A 20,577-nucleotide genomic window follows, 5' to 3' on the forward strand; every position below is an offset into this window, starting at 1 on the left:
GGATGAGGTTATGAATGTAATAGTGCTGGACTGACGGGGTCTGGCTTTTATGCCGTCGCAATGTCCCTCGTTGTCCATCCTAGGAGATGGATGATTTCGCGTGGGCCTGGCGCATATCCGCACATCCGCATATCCGCCTCCGTGTGCTTTCCGTCGCAGCGGCACCGCAAGTCCATTTCCCAATACCGTCACAATCAACTGACGTTAGTTGGACTATTATTTCCATTGGCGCCCAATCGAAATAATGATGTAATAAAACATTGGTCGACCGCGGCGGTCGCAATTGCGACGGGTGTGTGCGATATTGCTGCGGCAGGGCCATTCGTCCCATTATCCCGCCCGGGGCTAGTCAATAAGGTGCAATCTTCCAGCATTGGAAGATTGCACCTTTTTGACTAGGTGGTCGTGTGGTGCTACACCTGTAGTGACTGTAGTCCCCCGCGCAGGGATCATGTTTGGATGCACGTGCTTTTATCTCAGCGGACTGCTTCAAGCATAGTTCAGTATTGGATTAGGTCACACTATTCGGGGCTCCATGCTATTCACGCCATAGAAGTCAGCAGATACCTAATTGACTATGTATCTGCTGACTTCGAGGGCTGGGAGCATGTCTGGCGCGTCGCCTTCAGCGGAGGACCGCTGCCAGTGAAGCCAAAAGGTGAACCCTAACCCCAGCGTGTTGGGCTGTTGAACATGCGTGCTATACAACTTGCGAAAATATTTATCGGTGTTACTCTGTGCACGAACTGCACAGAAACGCGAACAAGGCAAGCGATGGTGTGGCCGTCGCGGCAGGTGATGAGGGGTCCGTGCGTCAGCTTGTGGCCAGGCGTGGTCCAGCTGCGTATTTCCAAGCGGACTTTGAAGCACCGCACCCGTATATAACGCGTCAACCGCCGAGCATCGACCGCGAACTCGAACTCTATCTCTTTCCCCCACACCCCAGCACCTCTTTCTCTGCACAATGTCTGACCAAGAAGGTGATAAGAAGTCGGGATACCGCTTAGAATATGCCGCTAGCAACCGTTCGGTCTGCAAAGGTTCGTTCTGTGCTTGCGTTCAGGTTCTGCAAATTGGTCGTCGCTGACCGCGTCTCCGGCGCGTCTTTCGTGTCACCAGGGCCCAAACCGTGCAATGGTATGCCTCTGAACCATCCTTTGATTTTCTCCCGCTCATAGGTGCTCGTCAGGTACCAAAATTACCAAGGGCGAATTGCGACTAGGGTCCGTGGTTGATTTTAGGGGGAACACGACCATGTGCGTCATTATTACCTCCTCACAATTCCGCGCTTCTTGGCAGACGTGTTCCTTGAGCAGTTTGCTGAGAGGCATCTCCTTTTGCATTCATCGGCGACCCAGGCTAACCTTGAGCCATCCTTAATGTAGGGTCTGGCGCCATTGGGGTTGTACTACACCGCGAATCATCCAAAACATGAAAAAGTCTTTTGAGGAGGCGGACGAGCTCGACGGTTTTGAGGACCTCAAGGATGAGGACCAAGACAAAATCCGCAAAGCATGGGAAGAGGAAAAGGTGGCTGACGAGGACATCCCTGAGACAGCGCGGAAGCCTGAGGGCGAGGAGGGCGAGGAAGAAGAAGACGACAAACCAAAGAAGAAAAAGGCTGCTGGAAAGGCAGCAAAGAAGGAAGATGCAGATGAAGGTGACAAGAAGGGCGTCTTCAAGCTAGAGTATGCATCCTCGGGCAGAGCGAAGTGCAAAGGTGCGTGATCATTACTTCGTGGATTTGACGTGAGCTTACCCTTCTTTTCGCTCATTCCTTTGGATAGTCTGCCAAGGTGAGTACGTATGACATGATGACATGCACGTATCTAATAATGAGCCTTAAAGAAAACATTGGAAAGGATTTTTTCCGTATAGGCAACGAAGTGGACTTCCGTGGAAACAAATCTTTGTACGCTTTGTTGTTGCCTTCAGCGGTGTGTCTGCATTCTGATATAAAACCCATCCACCAGCCAATGGAAACACTGGGGATGTATCGACGCGAAGACGGTTACGTCACTGAAAACGTCGTATGGCGAACCTTCTGAGATCGAGGGCTGGGGCGAACTCAAGGAGGGCGAACAAGACAAAGTTCGTCGAGCTTGGGAAGAAGGTGCAGTGCCGGAGGAAGACCAGGGTGCCGGCGAAGCTGTCGATACTGGCAAGAAAGCCCCTGCGCGCCGTCGCAAGAAAGCCGAGGACGCTGACGATGCTGAGCCTAAGAAAAGGGGCAGGAAGCCCAAGGTACGTGCCGCGCGATTCATTGAATGAGTACAAGCGGACTCAATCTGGCCCACAGAAGGTCGAAGATGAAGATGAGGATGCGGAGGAAGAGAAACCGAAGCGCAAGCGTGCGCCTGCAAAGGCTAAGAATGGTGCAGGCGAGAAGAGCAAGGCTGCTCCGAAGAAGCGCGCTTCGAGGAAGAAAAAGTCTAGCGACGAAGAGGACGAAGCATCGGCAGAGGACTTCGAGGATGAGCTCGCCGCCGTCGGTGATGACTTCGAGGACGACGAGCTGGAGGAGGAGGAGGCGCCTCCGAAGAAGCGTCAGGTACGTGCGGATGAAGTTGGGCGTGCAATGGTGCTGACCAACGTGCAGCGTGCGCCGACATCCAAGGCTTCGGCCAAGGCATCGAAGCCCCCCTCGAAGAAAGCCTCGAAGCCTGTGTCGCGTAAGAAAAAGCAGCAGGAGGAGATCCCTGAGGAGTCCGAGGTGGAGGAAGACTGAGCAATGCATCCTCGCGTGCCTCCGCTTAACTGGCCTGACTCCATCCTCTCCGCTGTCGTCGCTTTGCTATCCGTTCGCATCGTGCCCTGACACCTTTGTACATAGGATAAGTATACTGTAATATCTGCTCACATCTTGATCGTGCTATTCTCCCATCCGCGCCTGTTCCACATCGCGTCTCACTGCCGATAGTATTGCTTCATAGACACTGGCGCTACATGACGCTATAGCTACATTATGTTTGTGCTGGGAGTGTAACAATACATATACCCGTATGTCCTTCCAGAGGAGCCCGATATAAAGAACCTGCGCCGTCGTCAAGAGCGTCCCCTCGAGGTGATCCTCAGCACCTCGTTGTCGCAGTAGGGGCAATGCTCGTCAAAGTCCCGGAGCTCATGGCATTGAGGAAAGTGTCCGCGAGCGCGGTGGTGGGAAACACGCTATCGCTCGCATTCGCCACAACAGTGGGCGTCGGTTGGCCAAAGAGAGTAGTCACAATCGAGAACGCGCCGTCCGCGGAGAGGCTGGACAGGAGACTCGACGCCTGCGAGGGATTCAGCAGCGTCGTCTCGGCAAACGTAGAAGCGGGCGTGGCGGTAGTGGCGAACGACGAGCTCGCAGAGGGTTGTACGGTGGAGGTCACGGTGAGTGTGTGCGTGACGACCACGAAACTGCCTGAGGCCGCCAAAGACTCGGTGGCGGTGGCGGATGCCGATGAGGAGGCTCCCGCTGTAGCGTTGGTACCGCTTGTGACGTTGGGCGCGGATGCGAGCCCGCCTTCAACGCCCGTGGCGTTGATCAGGGCTAGTGCGATATCCTCTGTTGTACAGGAGAGCACCTGTAAATGTGAATATTAGCCTTTCACGTTGTAAGTCTTCCCCAGGTGGTGCAGACGTACAGTGCCGTTTCCTCTGAGCGCAGGCAGAGCGAAACACTGCTCGGTCGCAGGGCATGCCTCAATCTTCCAGCTGCCGCGCTCACACTGCGCGAGCGACCCCGCTATGCAGGCACTCGTGGTCGCTGATTAATAGTGGAATGGCGTGAGCGCCGTTACCTTCGATATGCACGCGACCACTCACTATTGCAGGCGGATGTTGCGTTCAAAGACGCAAACTCTCCGTTCAGCATCTGTGCATCCAGACCGTTCTGATAAAAGGTCGCAGCGTCAAGCGAGTTCATCGGCGCTGCTTGGATCAGCATAGCTGTCCAGAGGGATAGAAGCAGGGCTACGAGACGAGACATGGTGGCCAACTGAGCAAAACGGATGAAGTGCGTGTAGCGTAGAGAAAACCGTGAGGGGCACCAGGCCCAAAGTAAGCGGCAGAAATGCAATCTGCCTTGAGATGCGTCGCTTTATGACTGTCCAGAATTGATGGGCCACATCGAAGAGACAATACGGGCCCCACTATTGTCCTCAAAGCGCCCATCCTTGCTGTTACTAGGTAGACACGCGTTCTAGAGCTGTATACCAGAGGGGTATCACTGACTTCAGATCATGAACGGAGGATGACTGTGAATGTCTATTCACGAGCGGCACGCCTTGAAGGACTATATGCAGTGAGCAGTCTCACCGGCAGAACGCTTGTATTTCTCGATAGCGCAGTTGGTATTTTTGTTCTAGTTTGACATGATAGACATCGCTACATGATTTATCTGCAAGACCGATGCAGTGGGCAGGTGATACAGCAAGACTGAGAGCATTTCGGGATCGAGAGAGACCAGGGAGACCGAGCATTGAAGCGCCCCGAGCATGGCGCGTCTCATCACGTGCGCTCCTCAATCTAGGGCCGGCATACTGGCGGCAACGCCGAGCGCCTGGTTAGGATACACAGCAGTACCGTCGGTCGGGCACAGTCTACCACACACCTCAAGACTCCCGGTCAAACATGGTGAGCACACGCCTTTGCACTCGTTAATGCCCCTCCAGACGTTTTGCGTGGCGGAAACCCCGAAATCGTGGCGAAAAGAGATGGATGGCAGCGTCTTGACGCGGATGACTCTCAGTCCTCGGTGCTGACTCTGCCCCGCAGACGAAGAAGAGAAGAAACAACGGACGCAACAAGAAGGGCCGCGGCCACGTTAACTTCGTCCGCTGCTCGAACTGCTCGCGATGCGTGGGCAAGGACAAGGCGATCAAGCGCTTCACAGTGCGCAACATGGTTGAGAGTGCTGCTGTCCGGGATATCAGCGAGGCGAGCGTGTACCCTGGTGCGTCTCTTATTCCCCGCAACAGGCCCGAACAGGGGTGCTAAAGTGCTGCCTCGCGTGCAGAGTACGTTATCCCCAAGCTCTACATCAAAATCGCATACTGCGTGTCATGCGCCATCCACTCGCACGGTGCGTTAGAACATATGCGTACTGAGTGCTCAAGAATCTGATTTTTCTCTCAGTCGTACGTGTCCGCTCCCGCGAGGGTCGTCGCAACCGTGCGCCCCCTCCCCGTGTCCGATGGAAGGATGGCAAGAAGGTCAACCCTGCTGTTGCCGCAGCAGAGGATGCCAAGGCGGCGGCTGCGAGAACAGCATAGGCTTTGTACATCGCAGTTAATCGTATCTCACTTGCATGCATGATCTTCGCACGTCTGACGTGATTGCTCGTCCCCTTGTGCATCATCGCCCTAGCGCAGACCACGGTGCCATATGTCCTCATGTATACTAGGTGTAGAGCATATGAGGCTCGGAATGCATGATCGCGGTGCCATGTGCGCTCAATCCTATTGCGCTGCCCCAGGCCTTCGATCTCTACTTTCAGATCAAGTTCCTCCAAGTTGTCGACCTCACCGCTACTTTGATTTGTCCTTGCCTGACGTAATAGTCGACGTGTTCCGCAGTACAACATGAAGCGCGCTAGGTATGATATCACAGGATTCTAGGATCCTGTAGCTTACATATCATTAGGCCTTTTGAACTCGATATGTGCGCAAAGGACTTCTCCCGCATCAACCCTGCCTGCGCACAAATATTCTCGGGTGCATTTCACGATATAGAATTGGCTGTAGAATTGCCGCACACTCGCCGCAAGGAATGCCTTGAAGTTGCGCAGGGCGTCCTGATGGCCGGACGGGGATGCTCCAAACGCCAGGTGCGTTACATCACTCTTCCATCACGGTGATTGGTAATGAACTTGCATGACCCACCTCAGACTCCTCTCTATGTACCTCAGCCTGAATGTCTCTCACCAGAACCATGAGAGCCGTCGTCTGTCCCCGCGCACCCATCGCGCCGTCCGAGCTCGTCTACACAACCAACCACCCGACGCCATCGCCCAAGGCCGGCCATGTCCTCATCCGCGTCAAGGCCTACGGACTGAACCGCTCGGAGCTCTTCACGCGCCAGGGCCACTCGCCCGGCATCCAGTTTCCACGCGTGCTGGGCATCGAGTGCGTGGGGACAGTCAAGGATGCCGGAGGCGGCTCGCTGTGGAAGGCGGGCGACGTCGTCGCAGCATGCATGGGCGGAATGGGCCGTCAGTTCGATGGTGAGTCCCCTCGGCGCATCGCTGTCTCTGTGCACTCAGCCGACGACCCTGCTAGGTGGGTATGCGGAGTATGCGCTCGTCCCCCATTCGTCGGTGTCGACTCCTATCAAGCTGCCAGAGAAGATGTCGTGGGCCGAGTTCGCAGCGATCCCGGAGACGTTCCTCACAGGTACGTACAGCCATCATCGAGCGGTCCATAGCCCTCACGGACCTCCCTCGCAGCTTGGGGCACGCTAGCAGAGTCGCTCAAGCTGCAGCCGACGGACACACTCCTCATCCGCGGCGGCACAACCTCCGTGGGGCTCGCATGCGCCGCACTTGCCAAGTCCACGCTCTTCGCGCCGGACGTCAAGCCGACCGTCATCTCCACGACGCGCAGCGAGGCGAAGTCGCGGGCAATCAAGGCTGCGGGCGCGGACGTCGTGCTGCTAGACAAGGACAACGCGGTGAGCGAGCAGGTTAAGAAGGCGACGGAGGGCCGGGGCGCGACGAAGTGCGTCGAGCTTGTGGGGGGCACGACGGTGGCGGACTCGTTCCAGAGCATGTCAGACGACGGCATTGTGTCGATGATCGGATGCGTGTCGGGAGAGTGGACGCTCAAGGAATTCAATCCGATGTCGTCACTATCGCCGTGGAAGGTGCGTGGCCGTCGCATCGGCATCGTGCAGCGCGCTGATGGGGTGTGCAGCATTTTACAATCTACTCGTCGCACTATCTCGATATCTCGAAGGCCCCACTGCAGTGGATAGTCGATGCAGTCGCATTCGGCGAACTCAGTGCAAGCCTGGACAAGGTGTTCAAGATGGAGGAGACGGGCGCTGCGCACGCCTACATGGAGGCCAACTCTGCCGCGGGCAAGGTCGTCTGCCTTGTTGACCCAGAGTAGGCCTGTACAACTAAGCGAAACGGGTTCGTGTCAGAAAATGTATATCTGGTCTGTTGTACAAGTAGTCCTAACATTGATGAGTCTCCATACTTAAACAGCTGTGCTCCCGCTTTACTGTGCGTGCCCGTTGCTACTGAGTGCTTGCTCCAACAGATCTAGCGCAACTGTAGCTGATCCCCAGGAAGACTGGAAGCCAGACCCGCTGTGCCTACACCCGCCGTCAGCCTCTGCGTCATCTCGACCGACTGCAGCAGACTCACCCGTAGTTGAACACCATTGGGATCTTCCCCTTCTTGCCATCGATCCACTCTACATCCAGCCTCAAACCGCCCTTCCTCGCCGGCCGCAGCCCGACGCCCTGGTCGATGATCAACGGACGCACGTCGTCCACGGTCGGCTCACGCGCCGCGCGCACCTCAGGCGGCGCGATCTCCGGGTGCAATGCGAGGCAGCGGCGGAGGATGTCCTCCGTCGTCTCAGGGCGCGGTGCAGGGTACCAGTCGTCCTCGAGCTTCGTCCCGCCGCACACCACCTGTCACACACGACGATCCAAACGCCCTCGTGAGTGCCGCGCGCACATACACAACGAACGTATGCGCTCACCTCGCCGCACCGCCGCGGGATGACGTACGTCCACACGCCGTCCGCCGCGTGGCTCGCCGTGCGCCCGCCCGCGACCCACGGCGCCCGCAGGAGCACGGTCTGCCCGCGCACGGGGTACATCGCGGCGTCCTCGACGCCCCCCAGCGTGCGCGCGCCCAGCCCCGCGCACACGACGAGCGCATCGACCGGCGCGGCGGACGCGCGCCCGCGCGCGAAGAGGCCCGGCCCGCCCTCCGCGAGCGCGGCGACGTGCTGCACGGACCCGTGCACGGGCGTGCCGCCGCGCGCGACGAAGCGCGCGAGGAGGTAGCCGACGTAGCGCGGCGCGTCGAAGGTGACCGTCGTGAAGGACACCCCGGTCTGCGCGCCGGGGACCAGCGCGGCCTCGGGGAGCACTGTGAACTGCGGGAAGGGGGCGTCAGCGCGAGGGGCGGGTGTGAGCGGGAAGATCGGACGTCAGGCATCCAGTTGAGACGGGCGTCGCGCCCGTCGTAGAAGTATTCGGTCTCGTGGATGCGCTTGAAGCAGCCCTCGGCGTCCCCGCCTGGTGCGGAGAGCTCCCACATCACCTTGAATGTGTCCTCGTCGATTTCTATAATGTAGATAAGCACGCGTAGACGATACGAGTCCTGATTGCCTCACTCTGCATTCTCGGGTCGCCGCTCGCATGGCTGACATGGTGTCCTCCCTGATGATATGTCCGTGTTAGTACGAGCTCAAAGTGTAGTAGGACCGCTGCGCGACTCACTGCCCAGTTGCTACAATACTTGATAGTCCTCGGGTCGCCGGGGAACGTTTCGGCGACGATCGTCACATCGTAGCCCCCCTTCTCCAGGATCGCGATGCCCGTAGTAAGGCCAGCAACTCCTAGAAGACACGATCAGAAAGGCATAGCTCCTTCCCTTGGGGAACCCCCACGACGTACCTGCACCGATTATCACTACATTCTTGTTTGTGGTCGACATATCGATGAATATATCTACGGCTCAGCAGCAAAAGACCTGTTCGGAACGGTGCACTGCAGAAGTCTCGTGAGTCTGGGAGACGGGATATACACAGGCCCAAAGTGATTCCAAACAGACTCGCTGGTGCCTTGAACTCAAGGGTAGAGCCGAGTGAATCCGAAGCATCTTCGGGCTATTAGTATCAAGGTGATTCCTACTGAGATATGACTCGAATGACGAGTGATCGAGCCTCGATTGAATATTCTCCGCTAGACCGTCTAGGTACGACGAGACTGACAAGGGATCTCGGCGCCAAGCATATACACAATGTTTACGACTCTGTAGGTAATTGTGCACTAGTACTGTAACCGCGTCAATGAGAGGCTGTGGCAAATATATGTATACGTTCATAGCAACAGATGGCACGGCTTGGCATAGTCGCTGATTGGTACTGGGGGTATCAACCCGTCAATAGAGTCCCGACAGAGATGACAACGACAGTACTATCTAAATGGTAGTGCGAGCAGACTGTAAGGGCGGTCATGCACAACATATCGTTAGATGTTCTTGATGAATTTTACTAAATACCGTCCTTCCGTGTCGCCGTTAGAATGCACAAGCATGCAGACAAAGGTGGCGTAACGCACCTGCTACAGCAACAGCGCCTCACGAACATCGTACACCATCTTACCCACTAAAAAGTCGAACCCCAGAGGGTAGTGATGCAGCACGACCGCGGACACGGACGTGCCTCGCAATTTAGGCAGGCGGCCTGCCAGCAGGTGCACGATCTCGCACACGTCGTAGCTCCCTCTCCAGCAATCCTTGAAGTGGAATGCGACACGCACGCCTTGGCGCGTGCTGCACAGGGATGCTATGACCTCGTCGAGGTGAGCCCAGTCAAGGAAGTCAAGCGCGAGGTTCTCCTCTGCATCCGGGACGAGGTCAAACTGAAATGAGAGCAGGCAAAGCCCCATCGACGTCAGCCTAGAAAGGACATGAGGGATCCAGGGACAGGGGTACGTCTCCTCGACGTCTCCCACAGAGCTATGGTAGATGGCGAGTGTCTCGAGCTGACTGAATGAAGAGAGGTCCAGCTGCCCGACGTCAGCTGCCTGATTTGTGAGCGCCCGCACTCGAAGTCGTAAGCCGTGTCAGCACGTACGGTTGTAGTTATTAAAGAAGCTCAGATCGAGGTGCCTCAAGCAGTTATAGGGGATCGCTTGCAGCACTTTTGTCAGGAGGGGCACAGATGTATCCCTTGCTTCGACCTTCACCGTCTCGCCGAACACGGGCATTGGGTCTTCCCAGACAAGGCGGTTCAATGTGAGATCAGCGGAAGCGGCGAAGAGCCAGTGAACGAGCAAATACGCAAAGTAACTTTGCACTTCCTTTAGATGCAGCTCGGTAAGAATAATGCGCCTTGTGGCCAGGGACTGCGTTGGTGCGCCACTGTCTCTCCGACAGTGGATACCCGACAACCGGAGGGCCGTGAGCAGCGGACACGCCACAAGAAGGGCAAAGAAATCGTTCGGATGATCGAAATAGCTGGCGTCTAGCTGCAGAGAGGTGATCCTGGAAGAAAACGTGTAGATGACTTGGCGCGTATCCCTGAAGGTTTGTGACCAGTCGTATAGGTCCGCCTTCAGATGCTCTACTCCGTCGAGATGCGACAGTAGCCGCGGCACCCAGTCATTGACCCACTCAGTCGCAACTTTATCGTCATAGACGATAGAAAGCGTGCGGAAGTAATGGACAGCAGCCGATGACGAGCTTTGACCGGCTTCGATGAGCTTGTTGAGGCGAGCGCAATCCTTCACAGAGTTCAGAGTGACTGTGTGGAATAGATGATGGCGACATGTCGGCACCCATGCACGGCAGACGAGGGTGCAGGCTGTGAGAGTGCGGACATCGTCCCAAAGGTGGTCCATGATGTGTTCGTACAGTTCTAGCGGGAAAGTGCTCTCCCCGACAATTGCGTCATGTTCCTCAGCCATCAGACCTAACGAATGCGTGCGGATACCTGTCGCGCACATCCACGTTAGGCCTGGATGACGATGACAACCACTATAAGAACGACGCACGAGTATAGAAGCCTTGCTAGCTAGCAGCGAGTCCGATTAGCTCGATGTACGCAAGGATAGACTGACAACTCAAGGTCAGGGAAAGGTATGTTTGCGCAACCTACGATATTGACTCGGAGAGGACCGTCGTGGGCGCTCGCACAACCGCAGCTCTATGCACCTCGAACTAAGTCGTTTGGCGCGCTGATAAGGGCACGAGATACATGATCATCTCGAAGGTGATGCGTCGGCGGTCCCGGTCAACGATGGCACGAGCTAGTCGAGCTTGGTTGAGTTTGTGATTGTCTCCAGCGTTGCTACCACATTGAGAAACTTCAGTCTTCGGATATGTCACAACGCTGAAACAGATGACGGGCAGCTCGGCATAGACGATCTCTCCTCAACACATGTTGTTTGACGGTAGGATATGACGAGGACTAAAAGAATAAATGTGGGCAGGCATTTTCCCGGTTTGCATCGCAACCCTGGTGACTCGAGTCCCTAGACCAGTTTATTATCGCTTGTAGCAGATATTCGTACACCAGAATCGGCCAGGTGAGATGTTGAGCCGTGAAGTAAAGCCAATCATTTTTTGGAGTTTTAAAGTGTTGAGTGAGAGGGACGGAACAAACACCTCATCGGCGCTTGTTTCTGTCGAAACCCCAGCAAGTCACACTAGCCCGATTATTCATTACCGTCGCGTTGATGTACATTCTCCGTCCCATGCAGTGCGCACCACTGTACGGGCACCAGTTTTGACGTTGAAACCTAGAAGGCCAGAAGTAGGATCGCTGATGAGGCGAACGAGGAGAATCGGCACACAGCTTCGTGCAGGAATCAATGGAACATGAACGATCGCGACGCGATCGTGAGCCGCATGCCGTTCAATTGATTCATAGATATTGAGGCCATGTGCATTGTCTGCGAACAGAATCCGCAGAGATATGATAGGCGATTCCTTCTCCCGTCCATATTGAAGCAATGACCCCGCAGACAATCCTTTCTGTAACGCCATCCGACGGAGTCATTCAGCTGAAGCCGATCGCTGCTTCCCCTATCCGAGTCGCGCCTATCATGTGAAACTCGCGTCTACATAACAAGCGGTTTAGGGCCCCGCAATATAAATACGTCACTAGTCTAAGCTAGCAGGCAAGCTACGCTACGTCAGCGAAACCCAGGAGCACTTACGGTTCTCTGATCGACTTATCGCGACGATGGATTTGGACCTAGATGCTAGTCGCAAGGTTTGGCTCGTAACTGGTAAATGAATCCTCGGCCAATTGCAATGCATCTACCATTCACATTCGGTGCATCTTCGCACGCAAACACTGATAGTGCGTTGTCTATAGGAACATCGTCAGGTTTCGGAAAACGGCTTGTCAAATCCATTCTAGCACGAGGCGACTATGTCATTGCCACAGTCCGCGCTCTCGATCGTTTCCAAATCCCGCTGTCCGATGAGGAGCGCTGCAGGGTGCATGTGCTCGTTTTCGATCTTGCAGATACCCACGAGAATATCCAGAAATTGGCAGCCAAAGCTGCTGGCTTATGGGGACGTATCGACGTCCTTGTCAACAACGCCGGAGTGGCGCCCAAGTCACTCTTGGAAGAACTAGGGTGCGTGGTGCCGCGAACTCCATGGGTTTTCCATGATACCGAAGAAAACACTGGCTGCGTAGAGAATCCACACTTTCATCAGCGTTCCAGACCAACTTTTTCGGCGTTCTCAACCTCACTAACGCGATCCTGCCTTACATGCGCGCGCGACGCTCGGGCACCGTTGTGTTCATGGGCAGCAGGTCTGTGTTCAAGCCGGACATGCCTGTAGGTCTCATACTTTCTGTGAACGATCACACGTTTATCAATGTAATCTCAGCTGACGGGAGCTTACGTGGCATCAAAAGCCGCACTGCACGGTTCGCCGATATGGGGATATAATGCGAACATGCTAACCTATCTTGCAGGCGCGGCTGAGACATACTCAAGCGAGCTCAAGCCGTTTGGCGTCCGCGTGCTCATTGCCTGCTTCGGCGGCTTTCGTACAGAGGGCATCCATATTGCTCCTGTCACTGTTGATAACCCTGCGCCCGGACTAGATGACTTCCGCCAGAAAGCTATACACTCGTTCGATGGCGCTTGGGAACGGGCACCTGGCGACCCGGATAAGGCGATGGAGGTTCTCGTCGATGCCGTACGAGGGGAAGGCAAGGCGAAGGGAAGAGATCTCCCCCTGTACCTGTTTATTGGCGGCCCAACCTACACGGCGACGCGGGAGCATTGCAGAATGCTCCTGAAGTCAATGGATGAATGGGAGGATGTTGCAAAGGACCTGGACTTCGACTGCGCTGCTCCTGTAGAAGCACCATCTCACGGATAGTGCGTAGGTGAATTTCATAAAAACGTACATTGAGGGGATCATTGAATCATGGTCGTCAGGTAATTAGGTCTGCTCCCTCGACCTCAGTGAACGAAGGCTGCCCAAAACACCGCAATGGTCCACAACAAAGCCGTTCCTATGAGAGATCTGACTCGCAAGCTCATGGTAGACCAAATTTGTTTGTCACGATACGAATCATGCATGCGTCTGAGTTCCAATGTAGTGGCCGCTATCACTGACTACTCATGGTGTGCCACAATCCGGATAGTGCATTTAGCGTGCACCCGTTGACGGGCGTCTACTTATGTTTGCACTTATTGAAAATAGAAGCTTTTGGACAACAAGTGTAAACAAACGACTGTCGATGAAATCCGGTTCTGATATCAAGCTGTGTGACCCTGTGCGCATCTGGGCAAGGCCTCATCTGTTCGGATCTTCAACTTTGAGATATATTGTCTGCATGGTGTCTGAATGCCACTATAGATGGATTGCAAGTTTTAGAGCAAGTGCTGACGTTTGTCTAGCTTGGTGTCAATTTTCCATGCAGTGTCTTGACATTAGAAGGGCAAAATTTGTCTGCGACTAAAAAGTCAGTGGAGGTATGTATTAATGTCATGTCGTTGGTCTATCATGACATCTGAAAGGTACAGGCAGCATGCGAGCCATCGCAGAGCGCAAATGCACGACCATGGAGCAAGCCCTTCCGTAGTGAATGTCTCGCTCAGCCCCGGAGTTGTGATTTGTCTAGTATTGGAACTTCAGATCCAGCATATCGAGCCGAGTACAGTGCAGCACGATCGGCACTCTCTTCCGCCCGCCCCGCCCTCGGGAGTTCAGCATCTAAGTCCTCCGATGGTTCGAGAATCTCAGGACAACATCAGCATGCGTAAAATTGACAAGGTGAGACCACTTCGAACCAATGGGCATTGATTGGATCCGGTACCAACCGTTTTTCAACCGGTGTCAGCAAGCCGCCGTACGAGTGTACTTACTGTCGCTTGCAGAAGTGCCGCTGATTCCGGCGTCGTTTACGATACCGCCCGTGATGTGACGTGACGACATGAGCGTAAATGACGCCGGAACCAGCTGTACTTCCCGCAAAGAATCAATCCGAGAACGCCGTCGACACTCGTCGACGCCGCGATAGACAGATGGTTGAGCCGAAGGGAAACGGACACATCGGGCAACTTTGATGCTGTGATCAAATTATTTGTCATACAGAAATAGAAACAGGCGGATTATGCCAAATGCCAGAATGCAACATGCGGCGCCTTTCATACTCTCAACCTCCGTTCTTGAGCAGGTACAGACTCAATTGATATACTCATCTGCGCAGACAATTGGGTGCTCACCAAACAAGGCAGCTGCCTTCATACAGATGGATTGAGGAATGCTGATTCGGCCATCGCTGGTCCTGCATGGCAATGACGATATTCTCGATTGGGTAGAACCGCATCGCGGCTGTGAAGATTTATTTGATCTACCGGGTACAGGTTTACTGCCTCACATGCCAGCATCGGCTTTAGCACTGTTCCCAAACAGAAGAGAGCAGGCCTCGAGCACGGCAGACACCACAAATGTACGCGGGACCTCGGAAATGACTCTTTATTGATGACGTTCTCTGACACTCATCAGCCTCTTCTCAGCTATATATGTGGCTTCATGCTCACAACCCATCCGCCAACCACATTACTTGTCTCCTTCTCCTGTCTTCGTGATGTCCCAAGAGCCCCGTATCGCTGTCATCACCGGTGCTGCGCAGGGGATTGGTCGAGCTATCGCTCTTAGACTAGCCGACGACGGAATCGATGTCGCCGTCAACGACATCCCGAGTAACGAAAAGAAGCTCTTAGAAGTCGTTGCCGAAATACAGGCGAAAGGCAGGCGATCGATCCCTCTCATTGGTGATGTGGCCGTAGAAGGCGAGGTTCGGGGCTTCATCGAGCAGACTGTATCCGACCTGGGTGGAATAGACATTGTGAGCCGCAACCATCCGTACCAGACTCGTACATGTTGACAGAGACATTATTTCGCAGATGGTAGCAAATGCTGGAATAGCAAGAAGTGTAGAGCTTATCGATAGTATGTGTGTTTTTCTCGTTCACATATGCTATTCAAATGGGTTGTTCGATGCTTGAAGTGAGCGTGGAGGATTGGGACTGCATGATATCTGTGAACCTCCGCGGTGTGATGTTATGCTACAAGTATGCCGCGCAGCAGATGATCAAGCAAGGGCGTGGTGGTAGGATCCTTGGTATGTAATAGTCCTGTCGTTTATTGAGATATGTGTTGCTTAATCTGTGTCATTCTAGGCGCCTCGTCGATCTTAGGCAAGAAAGGTGCACGACGTTCTTAGTCTTATCTGTTATCTTTATGCCTGACGAAGAACTGAAGGGGCCATGACATTTTCCAGCTATTGTGCAACCAAGTTCGCAGTTAGAGGTCTCACACAGTCTCTTGGTGGGTAATGCCGTGTCTACTTTTTGCGAGTCCCTCATTTGGCACGTGTGACAAACACAGCGCTTGAGGTTTCCAAGCATAATATTACTGTGAACGCTTATTGTCCGGGCCTCATCCACACATCGATGAGTATGTCGCTATTCCCTTCGTCGTGCCATGGCTTCTTGATCATGAATATTTCGCAGCATCTGCATCTACAAGTGGACAATCTACGGACCAGCATGGTAACGCGGCATGTATCTCTCGTCGTCTTCCAATCTGCAGGGATCTCTCACTCATAAAATATGCTGTGTCTACGGCACGCATGAATCTACAGGTGTTACCGGTTCCGCCAAGTATGCCAGGCGCCGGGCCAGAAGTCATTGCGAGCATCGTCTCGTATCTCGTAAAGCCTGAGGCTTACTTTATCACTGGTATGCCACCTTACGTTCATTAGCCTTTGGCCTACTTCCGGGCTTACCGCTTTCAACACGACAGGTCAGTCAATTGACGTAAACGGCGGGCGTTATATGTCATAAGACGTCCCAATTTACGTCCTATGCTGTGACCGCTCCGAGGATGAATTGCATGATCGTCCGTGAAACATGTTTCAGGATGCCGTTTAGCAGGCTATATCTGCTAAGAATGTCAAAATCAAACACGAAGCCGCCGCAATCGATCTTGTTAGCCACACAGTCATATCTACGCTTCAGACGATTAATCTATACCTGTGGTCATGCTCATAGTGATTACTGGGCGCGATGTTTCAATTACTGGCCAGATTGATTCCGTGTACCCTTTTCACCCGTAACCCTCTACTATGAGCATCACGGTAACGTCCAGCCCGATGCATATTTTCACGCATGCACTCACGTTACAGCATGGTCGGGGATGTTCTGTATCGTTCAGGATGGTCATAGGACACAGTGGGCATGCCGTATGCCATTCGCCGGAATGTTCTCTCTTCGTGCGTTGTGACAGCGGGACGCCATGTCGAGGCACAGTCGAGGCGCAATAAGACCGTGCTTGCCTACTTTCGTTGCCCCCACGGGTTCAGAAGTGGCCTGTATAAAAACAAAGAGTGATTGGCATATACAGATTACTGGGGACAGTCTTGTCACACAGGCGAATTTACAGGGCGATCATCAGCAGACTAGGTACCGTGACCAGTCTTCTCGCCACTTTGTATTGGGTATTACTGACAGCGTTGTAGGGATTATGGCGGCGTGGTTATTTGACGTGTGTCATGGCAGTCTGGACACGGCTGTCGAAGCCGATCGTTTGTCACCTTGTTGGTACAAATGACCCTTCGTGGTCAGACTTGTCAAACCCGCGGCCGCTTTAAGTGCGCTGCTCGCCTTAATCCTTGTGCGTATCTCACACTGCTTCTACTCCTCTTGTGCAGTATGTCTGATCAACAGCGCGTCGCGATCATAACAGGAGCTGCGCAGGGTATTGGCAGGGCAATCGCCCTTCGACTAGCAAAAGACGGAATACATGTAGCCCTCAATGACATTCCAAACAACGCCGATAATCTCGCCAGAGTCGCAGAGGAAGTACAGGCCCAGGGCGGGCGGTCGACGACAATCCTTGCGGACGTCTCTGTGGAGCATGAAGTCAAGGCAATGGTAGCAAAGGCCGTAGAGGACCTTGGAAGCGTGGATGTTGTATGTGATGTGTATGGACATCACTCCTGCTGGCAGACGGTCTGATCATTTTCCTAGATGATAGCAAACGCAGGAATATCCCCAGTGGGATCGATCCTAGACAGTACGTTGACGTCTCCATTCGGTATTGATTGGTATTTGGTGATTCCCAGCGTTCTTCAAGTGAGTGTGGAGACATGGGACCGTATCATGGATGTCAATCTACGCGGAGTCATGTTGTGCTACAAGTACGCGGCATTACAGATGATTAAGCAAGGACGTGGTGGAAGAATCCTCGGTACACATTTGTGTCTGCTATTCCTGTGCTCGTGATGGGCCTACTCACGCCCTGTGTTTCTTGCAGCCGCATCATCCCTGTTGGGAGGGCGAGGTAAGGTGGTGCATGTAGATCTCTTGTGTATCTTATGGTTGGAGTGCCAGGCGCTATCAATTTCTCCGCCTACAGCGCCTCGAAGTTCGGCGTGAGGGGCCTCACTCAATCGCTCGGTGAGCCCTTCTCCCGCTTGAAAGTGTCAAAGAAGTTCACAGACGCAACATGATAGCACTCGAATTGGCAGAACATAACATCACTGTAAATGCATACTGTCCTGGGGTCATCATCACGCCCATGAGTACGCCCAGCCTTACATTTCATTATTTGCGGTGCATGTTGACATACAGTATATCTCAGCATCTGTGGAGGATGACGCACAGTACGGAGGCAAGCCTGGCGCTAGGGTCAAGGCGGTACAGTCAACTCTGGATGTTTCTGTGCGGGATTCTAATCAAGACTGTTCTGCCTTCGCAGTGGATAGGCGCTCCGCCCGATGGTCCAGACGCTGGTCCAGAGGTGATCGCCAGCATTGTCTCGTACCTCGTTAAACCTGAGGCGTATTTCATCACCGGTATACAGAATCAGAGCTTTGATGTCATTCTGTACTAATGATATATTGTAACATAGGTCAATCTATCCATGTGAATGGGGGTGCACATGTTGGATAGTCCTTCAATGGTTCAATTTACGCAAGGGAACGGTTATGCGATATACTGAAGGGCGATACTGTATATCAACATTTACTATGGGTGTAGCTTGACACAGAATTCCAAACTTGATCACAATTCGATGAGCAGTTGGCTATCGGCCCGGAACTGAATGGGTATACCATCACTACGACGCTAGGAGGTACGAAGAATACGGACGGTGATACAGCGTACAGGTTTGACCCCACGTCCGCTCATATCCGCATACAGTTGACCCTTTGTGCAACTCACGCGACCGGGGCAAGGTATGTCTCAGTGCCCAACAGTCGTTTGCTTACTGCGCCAAGAAGTGAGGCATCAGAGGCATCTGGCCCGGAGGTCGTCGCAAGCGTAGTGACCTACCTCGTCCAACTGCAGGCATACATCATTAGTGGTCCGTGCAGTTGGCACCTACTCGTATTCTGCTATCAGCGTCTCACGCAGATGCTGTGCAGGTCATCCTGCCGGCGTCAATGGGGCTGCAAGGAATTAGCTTTTGATTACCCTACCGGCAGCGATTGTGCTGGTGCACCGTATATGTACATTGACTGCTACAGACTGTCCCAGGCAAGAAATTACGAATGCTGTAGTCGATTTTAGAGTCCACTGAGCATGGCACGCGCTCGTGAATAAAAAGGGTCACGCATGAGGCCGACGAGGGCTCACGATAATCTCTGTTGTACGTGTCCATGTCCGGAGCGGCTGCTTCCGTTCACGGCGGCTGTGGTCTCAACCTCGGGCATACCTTGGAGACTCCCCCTTCCAACGCGGCCCCGAGGCAACAAGGAGCCCGTCTCTGCGACCCGGGCACCTCTCTCCACGCTCGTACGTCGACTGTGGCTCGCGCCCCTGCTGCGTCCGCGGCCCATAAAATGCTCCCCCATCATCGGCGGAGGCGAGCCAAAAGACGATGACAGCGACGGCGGCGGGACAGAGGGGTACGACAGCGGCGGCGGTGGCGCGGGATACGGCGCAGGCGGGTGGGCCACGAGGGGCGCGGACGAGGGTGGTGTTGTGATCCCCGTGGCATAGCTCGCCAGCGGCGACACAGACGTGGAGAACACGGTGGGCGAGGACGGCGAGTGCGAGAGCGGCGTGGTCGCTGCAGATGACTCGAGGGACAGCGAGGCTGCCGGGTGATGCACCTGCGACGGCGGGCGCGGAATGGGGACCCCGGGGATTGGCCATGCCGCTGCAGCCGTGAGCGGGTGTTGTCTCTGTGGGCTGGGGCTCGCGAGGACGCCTATAGACGTGGCGGGCGAGGACGCGGCGGAGCTCGCGCGGCGGTGCGTCGGCTGCGAGTACGGCTCCGCGGATGCGAGGCCGATCAGGTTGTCGACGGGCAGGCCGAGCTGAACAGCGTCAAAGTCGTCTCGCGCGCGCACACAGAGAGGGGAACCCGGCTCACCCGGCGGCGGTGCTCGATCAGCTCCTCGCGGTAGATCTCGTTCAGGCGCGTGATGCGCATGTAGTCGCGCTCGGTGTCGACGAGGCGGCTGCGCAGCTGCTCGTTCTCGCGGCGCATCGCCTCGAGCATCATCTCGGACGATGGTTCCGCCGGGTTGCGATAGCCCAGGAAGGTGTGCAGCCCGAGGCGTGTATCGACGGGTGAGCCGCTGCCGCTGCCCATTGTGCCGCCGTTCACTTGTGCTTGCTGCTGCTGCTGCGCCAGACGGAGGGCAGAAATCTCCCGCGAGAGCCTATTCACATGGCTTTCCGACTCAGCCTCCAGGGTGTTCTCGAGCGCAATCTTCTCCTCACGAAGCTGCAGCCGAGGTGAGTGTGATGATATACCCGGGCCGCGAAGGAGTACGCACCCGCTCAAGTTTGCGAGACAGAACGTTGATGATGCGCTCTTCCTCCGCCTCGTATTGATTGATAAGGTCCTCCCGACTGCTTGACGTCGTAGACGAATATCTCCGGACGGGCGGCGAGACTGACATGGTGGCGGGACTGAGAGGTTCAGATTGCTTCAACAAGACTTTAATGCTGTATCACCTCCGTCTCCTCAATATCGGGGGTTGGACTGGCGGGTTGCAGGGTATATCCTCTGCTGATGAGTTCAATTCTCGGACACGAAGAAACGTTGAAAGGACCATGCCTTTACCATTGCAAGGTCCACCACAGGCGTTCCATCACGTGCCGACAATCTGCAAAAGGATAAGGGGTGCCCCAGAAAAGCAATATTTAGTGTTAGACCCTAACCTCACTTCGCGTCAGCCTGCAAGCGGTTACAGCAAGCTCACAGGCTACAGCTGATTCCGACTTGTTGAACTCGATGTGCGCGCAAGCGGACTTCTAGCAGAGATAGGCCGCGACGATACTTCGCCGGGTCCAGTCAGGTCGAGACCATAGTTCCGACTGTCGATTCCGAATTCCCGCACCGGCGTATCC

The 20,577-nt window shown here is 54.7% G+C and overlaps 10 protein-coding genes across 10 annotated transcripts; 6 read left to right on the forward strand and 4 right to left on the reverse strand.

The window, feature by feature from the left end:
- Nucleotides 1–964: 964 nt before the first annotated feature.
- Nucleotides 965–2,728, forward strand: POSPLADRAFT_1055777 (hypothetical protein; the record flags this gene model as incomplete). The annotated part of the gene is made up of 9 exons (XM_024480683.1): nt 965–1,040; nt 1,120–1,137; nt 1,190–1,256; nt 1,386–1,720; nt 1,788–1,796; nt 1,849–1,912; nt 1,974–2,244; nt 2,300–2,551; nt 2,600–2,728. The coding sequence occupies 9 exons, from the start codon at nt 965–967 to the stop codon at nt 2,726–2,728; spliced, it is 1,221 nt and encodes a 406-aa protein (XP_024340492.1).
- Nucleotides 2,729–3,071: 343 nt separating this feature from the next.
- Nucleotides 3,072–3,970, reverse strand: POSPLADRAFT_1055778 (hypothetical protein; the record flags this gene model as incomplete). The annotated part of the gene is made up of 3 exons (XM_024480684.1): nt 3,072–3,566; nt 3,627–3,748; nt 3,808–3,970. The coding sequence occupies 3 exons, from the start codon at nt 3,968–3,970 to the stop codon at nt 3,072–3,074; spliced, it is 780 nt and encodes a 259-aa protein (XP_024340493.1).
- A 605-nt stretch (nt 3,971–4,575) lies between these two features.
- On the forward strand, nt 4,576–5,442 carry POSPLADRAFT_1169097 (hypothetical protein). Its single transcript, XM_024488041.1, has 4 exons — nt 4,576–4,617; nt 4,759–4,936; nt 5,000–5,065; nt 5,119–5,442. The coding sequence occupies exons 1-4, from the start codon at nt 4,615–4,617 to the stop codon at nt 5,253–5,255; spliced, it is 384 nt and encodes a 127-aa protein (XP_024340494.1). The 5' UTR covers nt 4,576–4,614; the 3' UTR covers nt 5,256–5,442.
- Nucleotides 5,443–5,913: 471 nt separating this feature from the next.
- Nucleotides 5,914–7,091, forward strand: POSPLADRAFT_1045924 (hypothetical protein; the record flags this gene model as incomplete). Its single annotated transcript, XM_024478898.1, has 4 exons — nt 5,914–6,205; nt 6,261–6,374; nt 6,428–6,843; nt 6,894–7,091. The coding sequence occupies 4 exons, from the start codon at nt 5,914–5,916 to the stop codon at nt 7,089–7,091; spliced, it is 1,020 nt and encodes a 339-aa protein (XP_024340495.1).
- A 111-nt stretch (nt 7,092–7,202) lies between these two features.
- On the reverse strand, nt 7,203–8,659 carry POSPLADRAFT_1045925 (hypothetical protein; the record flags this gene model as incomplete). The annotated part of the gene is made up of 7 exons (XM_024478899.1): nt 7,203–7,299; nt 7,352–7,623; nt 7,695–8,096; nt 8,150–8,286; nt 8,337–8,382; nt 8,443–8,561; nt 8,620–8,659. The coding sequence occupies 7 exons, from the start codon at nt 8,657–8,659 to the stop codon at nt 7,203–7,205; spliced, it is 1,113 nt and encodes a 370-aa protein (XP_024340496.1).
- Nucleotides 8,660–9,288: 629 nt separating this feature from the next.
- Nucleotides 9,289–10,635, reverse strand: POSPLADRAFT_1045926 (hypothetical protein; the record flags this gene model as incomplete). The annotated part of the gene is made up of 2 exons (XM_024478900.1): nt 9,289–9,773; nt 9,804–10,635. The coding sequence occupies 2 exons, from the start codon at nt 10,633–10,635 to the stop codon at nt 9,289–9,291; spliced, it is 1,317 nt and encodes a 438-aa protein (XP_024340497.1).
- Nucleotides 10,636–11,884: 1,249 nt separating this feature from the next.
- On the forward strand, nt 11,885–13,319 carry POSPLADRAFT_1069886 (hypothetical protein). Its single transcript, XM_024482377.1, has 6 exons — nt 11,885–11,961; nt 12,051–12,318; nt 12,381–12,525; nt 12,578–12,617; nt 12,666–13,085; nt 13,138–13,319. Exons 1-5 carry the CDS (start codon nt 11,916–11,918, stop codon nt 13,076–13,078), a joined length of 912 nt encoding a protein of 303 aa, XP_024340498.1. The 5' UTR covers nt 11,885–11,915; the 3' UTR covers nt 13,079–13,085; nt 13,138–13,319.
- Nucleotides 13,320–14,784: 1,465 nt separating this feature from the next.
- POSPLADRAFT_1169104 (hypothetical protein) lies at nt 14,785–16,266 on the forward strand. The gene is made up of 9 exons (XM_024488042.1): nt 14,785–15,056; nt 15,115–15,160; nt 15,219–15,332; nt 15,391–15,417; nt 15,473–15,538; nt 15,599–15,667; nt 15,724–15,770; nt 15,855–15,951; nt 16,016–16,266. Exons 1-9 carry the CDS (start codon nt 14,796–14,798, stop codon nt 16,054–16,056), a joined length of 768 nt encoding a protein of 255 aa, XP_024340499.1. The 5' UTR covers nt 14,785–14,795; the 3' UTR covers nt 16,057–16,266.
- A 657-nt stretch (nt 16,267–16,923) lies between these two features.
- On the forward strand, nt 16,924–18,165 carry POSPLADRAFT_1139353 (hypothetical protein; the record flags this gene model as incomplete). The annotated part of the gene is made up of 8 exons (XM_024485022.1): nt 16,924–17,184; nt 17,242–17,287; nt 17,348–17,461; nt 17,605–17,670; nt 17,706–17,795; nt 17,855–17,910; nt 17,972–18,068; nt 18,125–18,165. 8 exons carry the CDS (start codon nt 16,924–16,926, stop codon nt 18,163–18,165), a joined length of 771 nt encoding a protein of 256 aa, XP_024340500.1.
- Nucleotides 18,166–18,845: 680 nt separating this feature from the next.
- Nucleotides 18,846–20,126, reverse strand: POSPLADRAFT_1045930 (hypothetical protein; the record flags this gene model as incomplete). Its single annotated transcript, XM_024478901.1, has 3 exons — nt 18,846–19,535; nt 19,592–19,948; nt 20,001–20,126. The coding sequence occupies 3 exons, from the start codon at nt 20,124–20,126 to the stop codon at nt 18,846–18,848; spliced, it is 1,173 nt and encodes a 390-aa protein (XP_024340501.1).
- Between the last annotated feature and the right edge of the window lie 451 nt (nt 20,127–20,577).

The sequence above is a fragment of the Postia placenta genome (assembly GCF_002117355.1).
Source record: "Postia placenta MAD-698-R-SB12 unplaced genomic scaffold POSPLAscaffold_5, whole genome shotgun sequence".
NCBI lineage: Eukaryota > Fungi > Basidiomycota > Agaricomycetes > Polyporales > Adustoporiaceae > Rhodonia > Rhodonia placenta.

What these genes read in the sequence shown, in the direction of transcription:
- POSPLADRAFT_1169097 (XM_024488041.1), top strand. An exon ending in CGAGGCGAGCGTGTACCCTG is followed by an intron (nt 4,937 to 4,999) that starts GTGCGTCTCTTA and finishes CCTCGCGTGCAG; the next exon opens with AGTACGTTATCCCCAAGCTC. An exon ending in ATGCGCCATCCACTCGCACG is followed by an intron (nt 5,066 to 5,118) that starts GTGCGTTAGAAC and finishes TTTTTCTCTCAG; the next exon opens with TCGTACGTGTCCGCTCCCGC.
- POSPLADRAFT_1069886 (XM_024482377.1), top strand. Translation starts at nt 11,916, where the DNA reads ATGGATTTGGACCTAGATGCTAGTCGCAAGGTTTGGCTCGTAACTG. An exon ending in CAAGGTTTGGCTCGTAACTG is followed by an intron (nt 11,962 to 12,050) that starts GTAAATGAATCC and finishes CGTTGTCTATAG; the next exon opens with GAACATCGTCAGGTTTCGGA. An exon ending in TCACTCTTGGAAGAACTAGG is followed by an intron (nt 12,319 to 12,380) that starts GTGCGTGGTGCC and finishes CTGGCTGCGTAG; the next exon opens with AGAATCCACACTTTCATCAG.
- POSPLADRAFT_1169104 (XM_024488042.1), top strand. Translation starts at nt 14,796, where the DNA reads ATGTCCCAAGAGCCCCGTATCGCTGTCATCACCGGTGCTGCGCAGGGG. An exon ending in ACCTGGGTGGAATAGACATT is followed by an intron (nt 15,057 to 15,114) that starts GTGAGCCGCAAC and finishes ATTATTTCGCAG; the next exon opens with ATGGTAGCAAATGCTGGAAT. An exon ending in CGGACCAGCATGGTAACGCG is followed by an intron (nt 15,771 to 15,854) that starts GCATGTATCTCT and finishes ATGAATCTACAG; the next exon opens with GTGTTACCGGTTCCGCCAAG.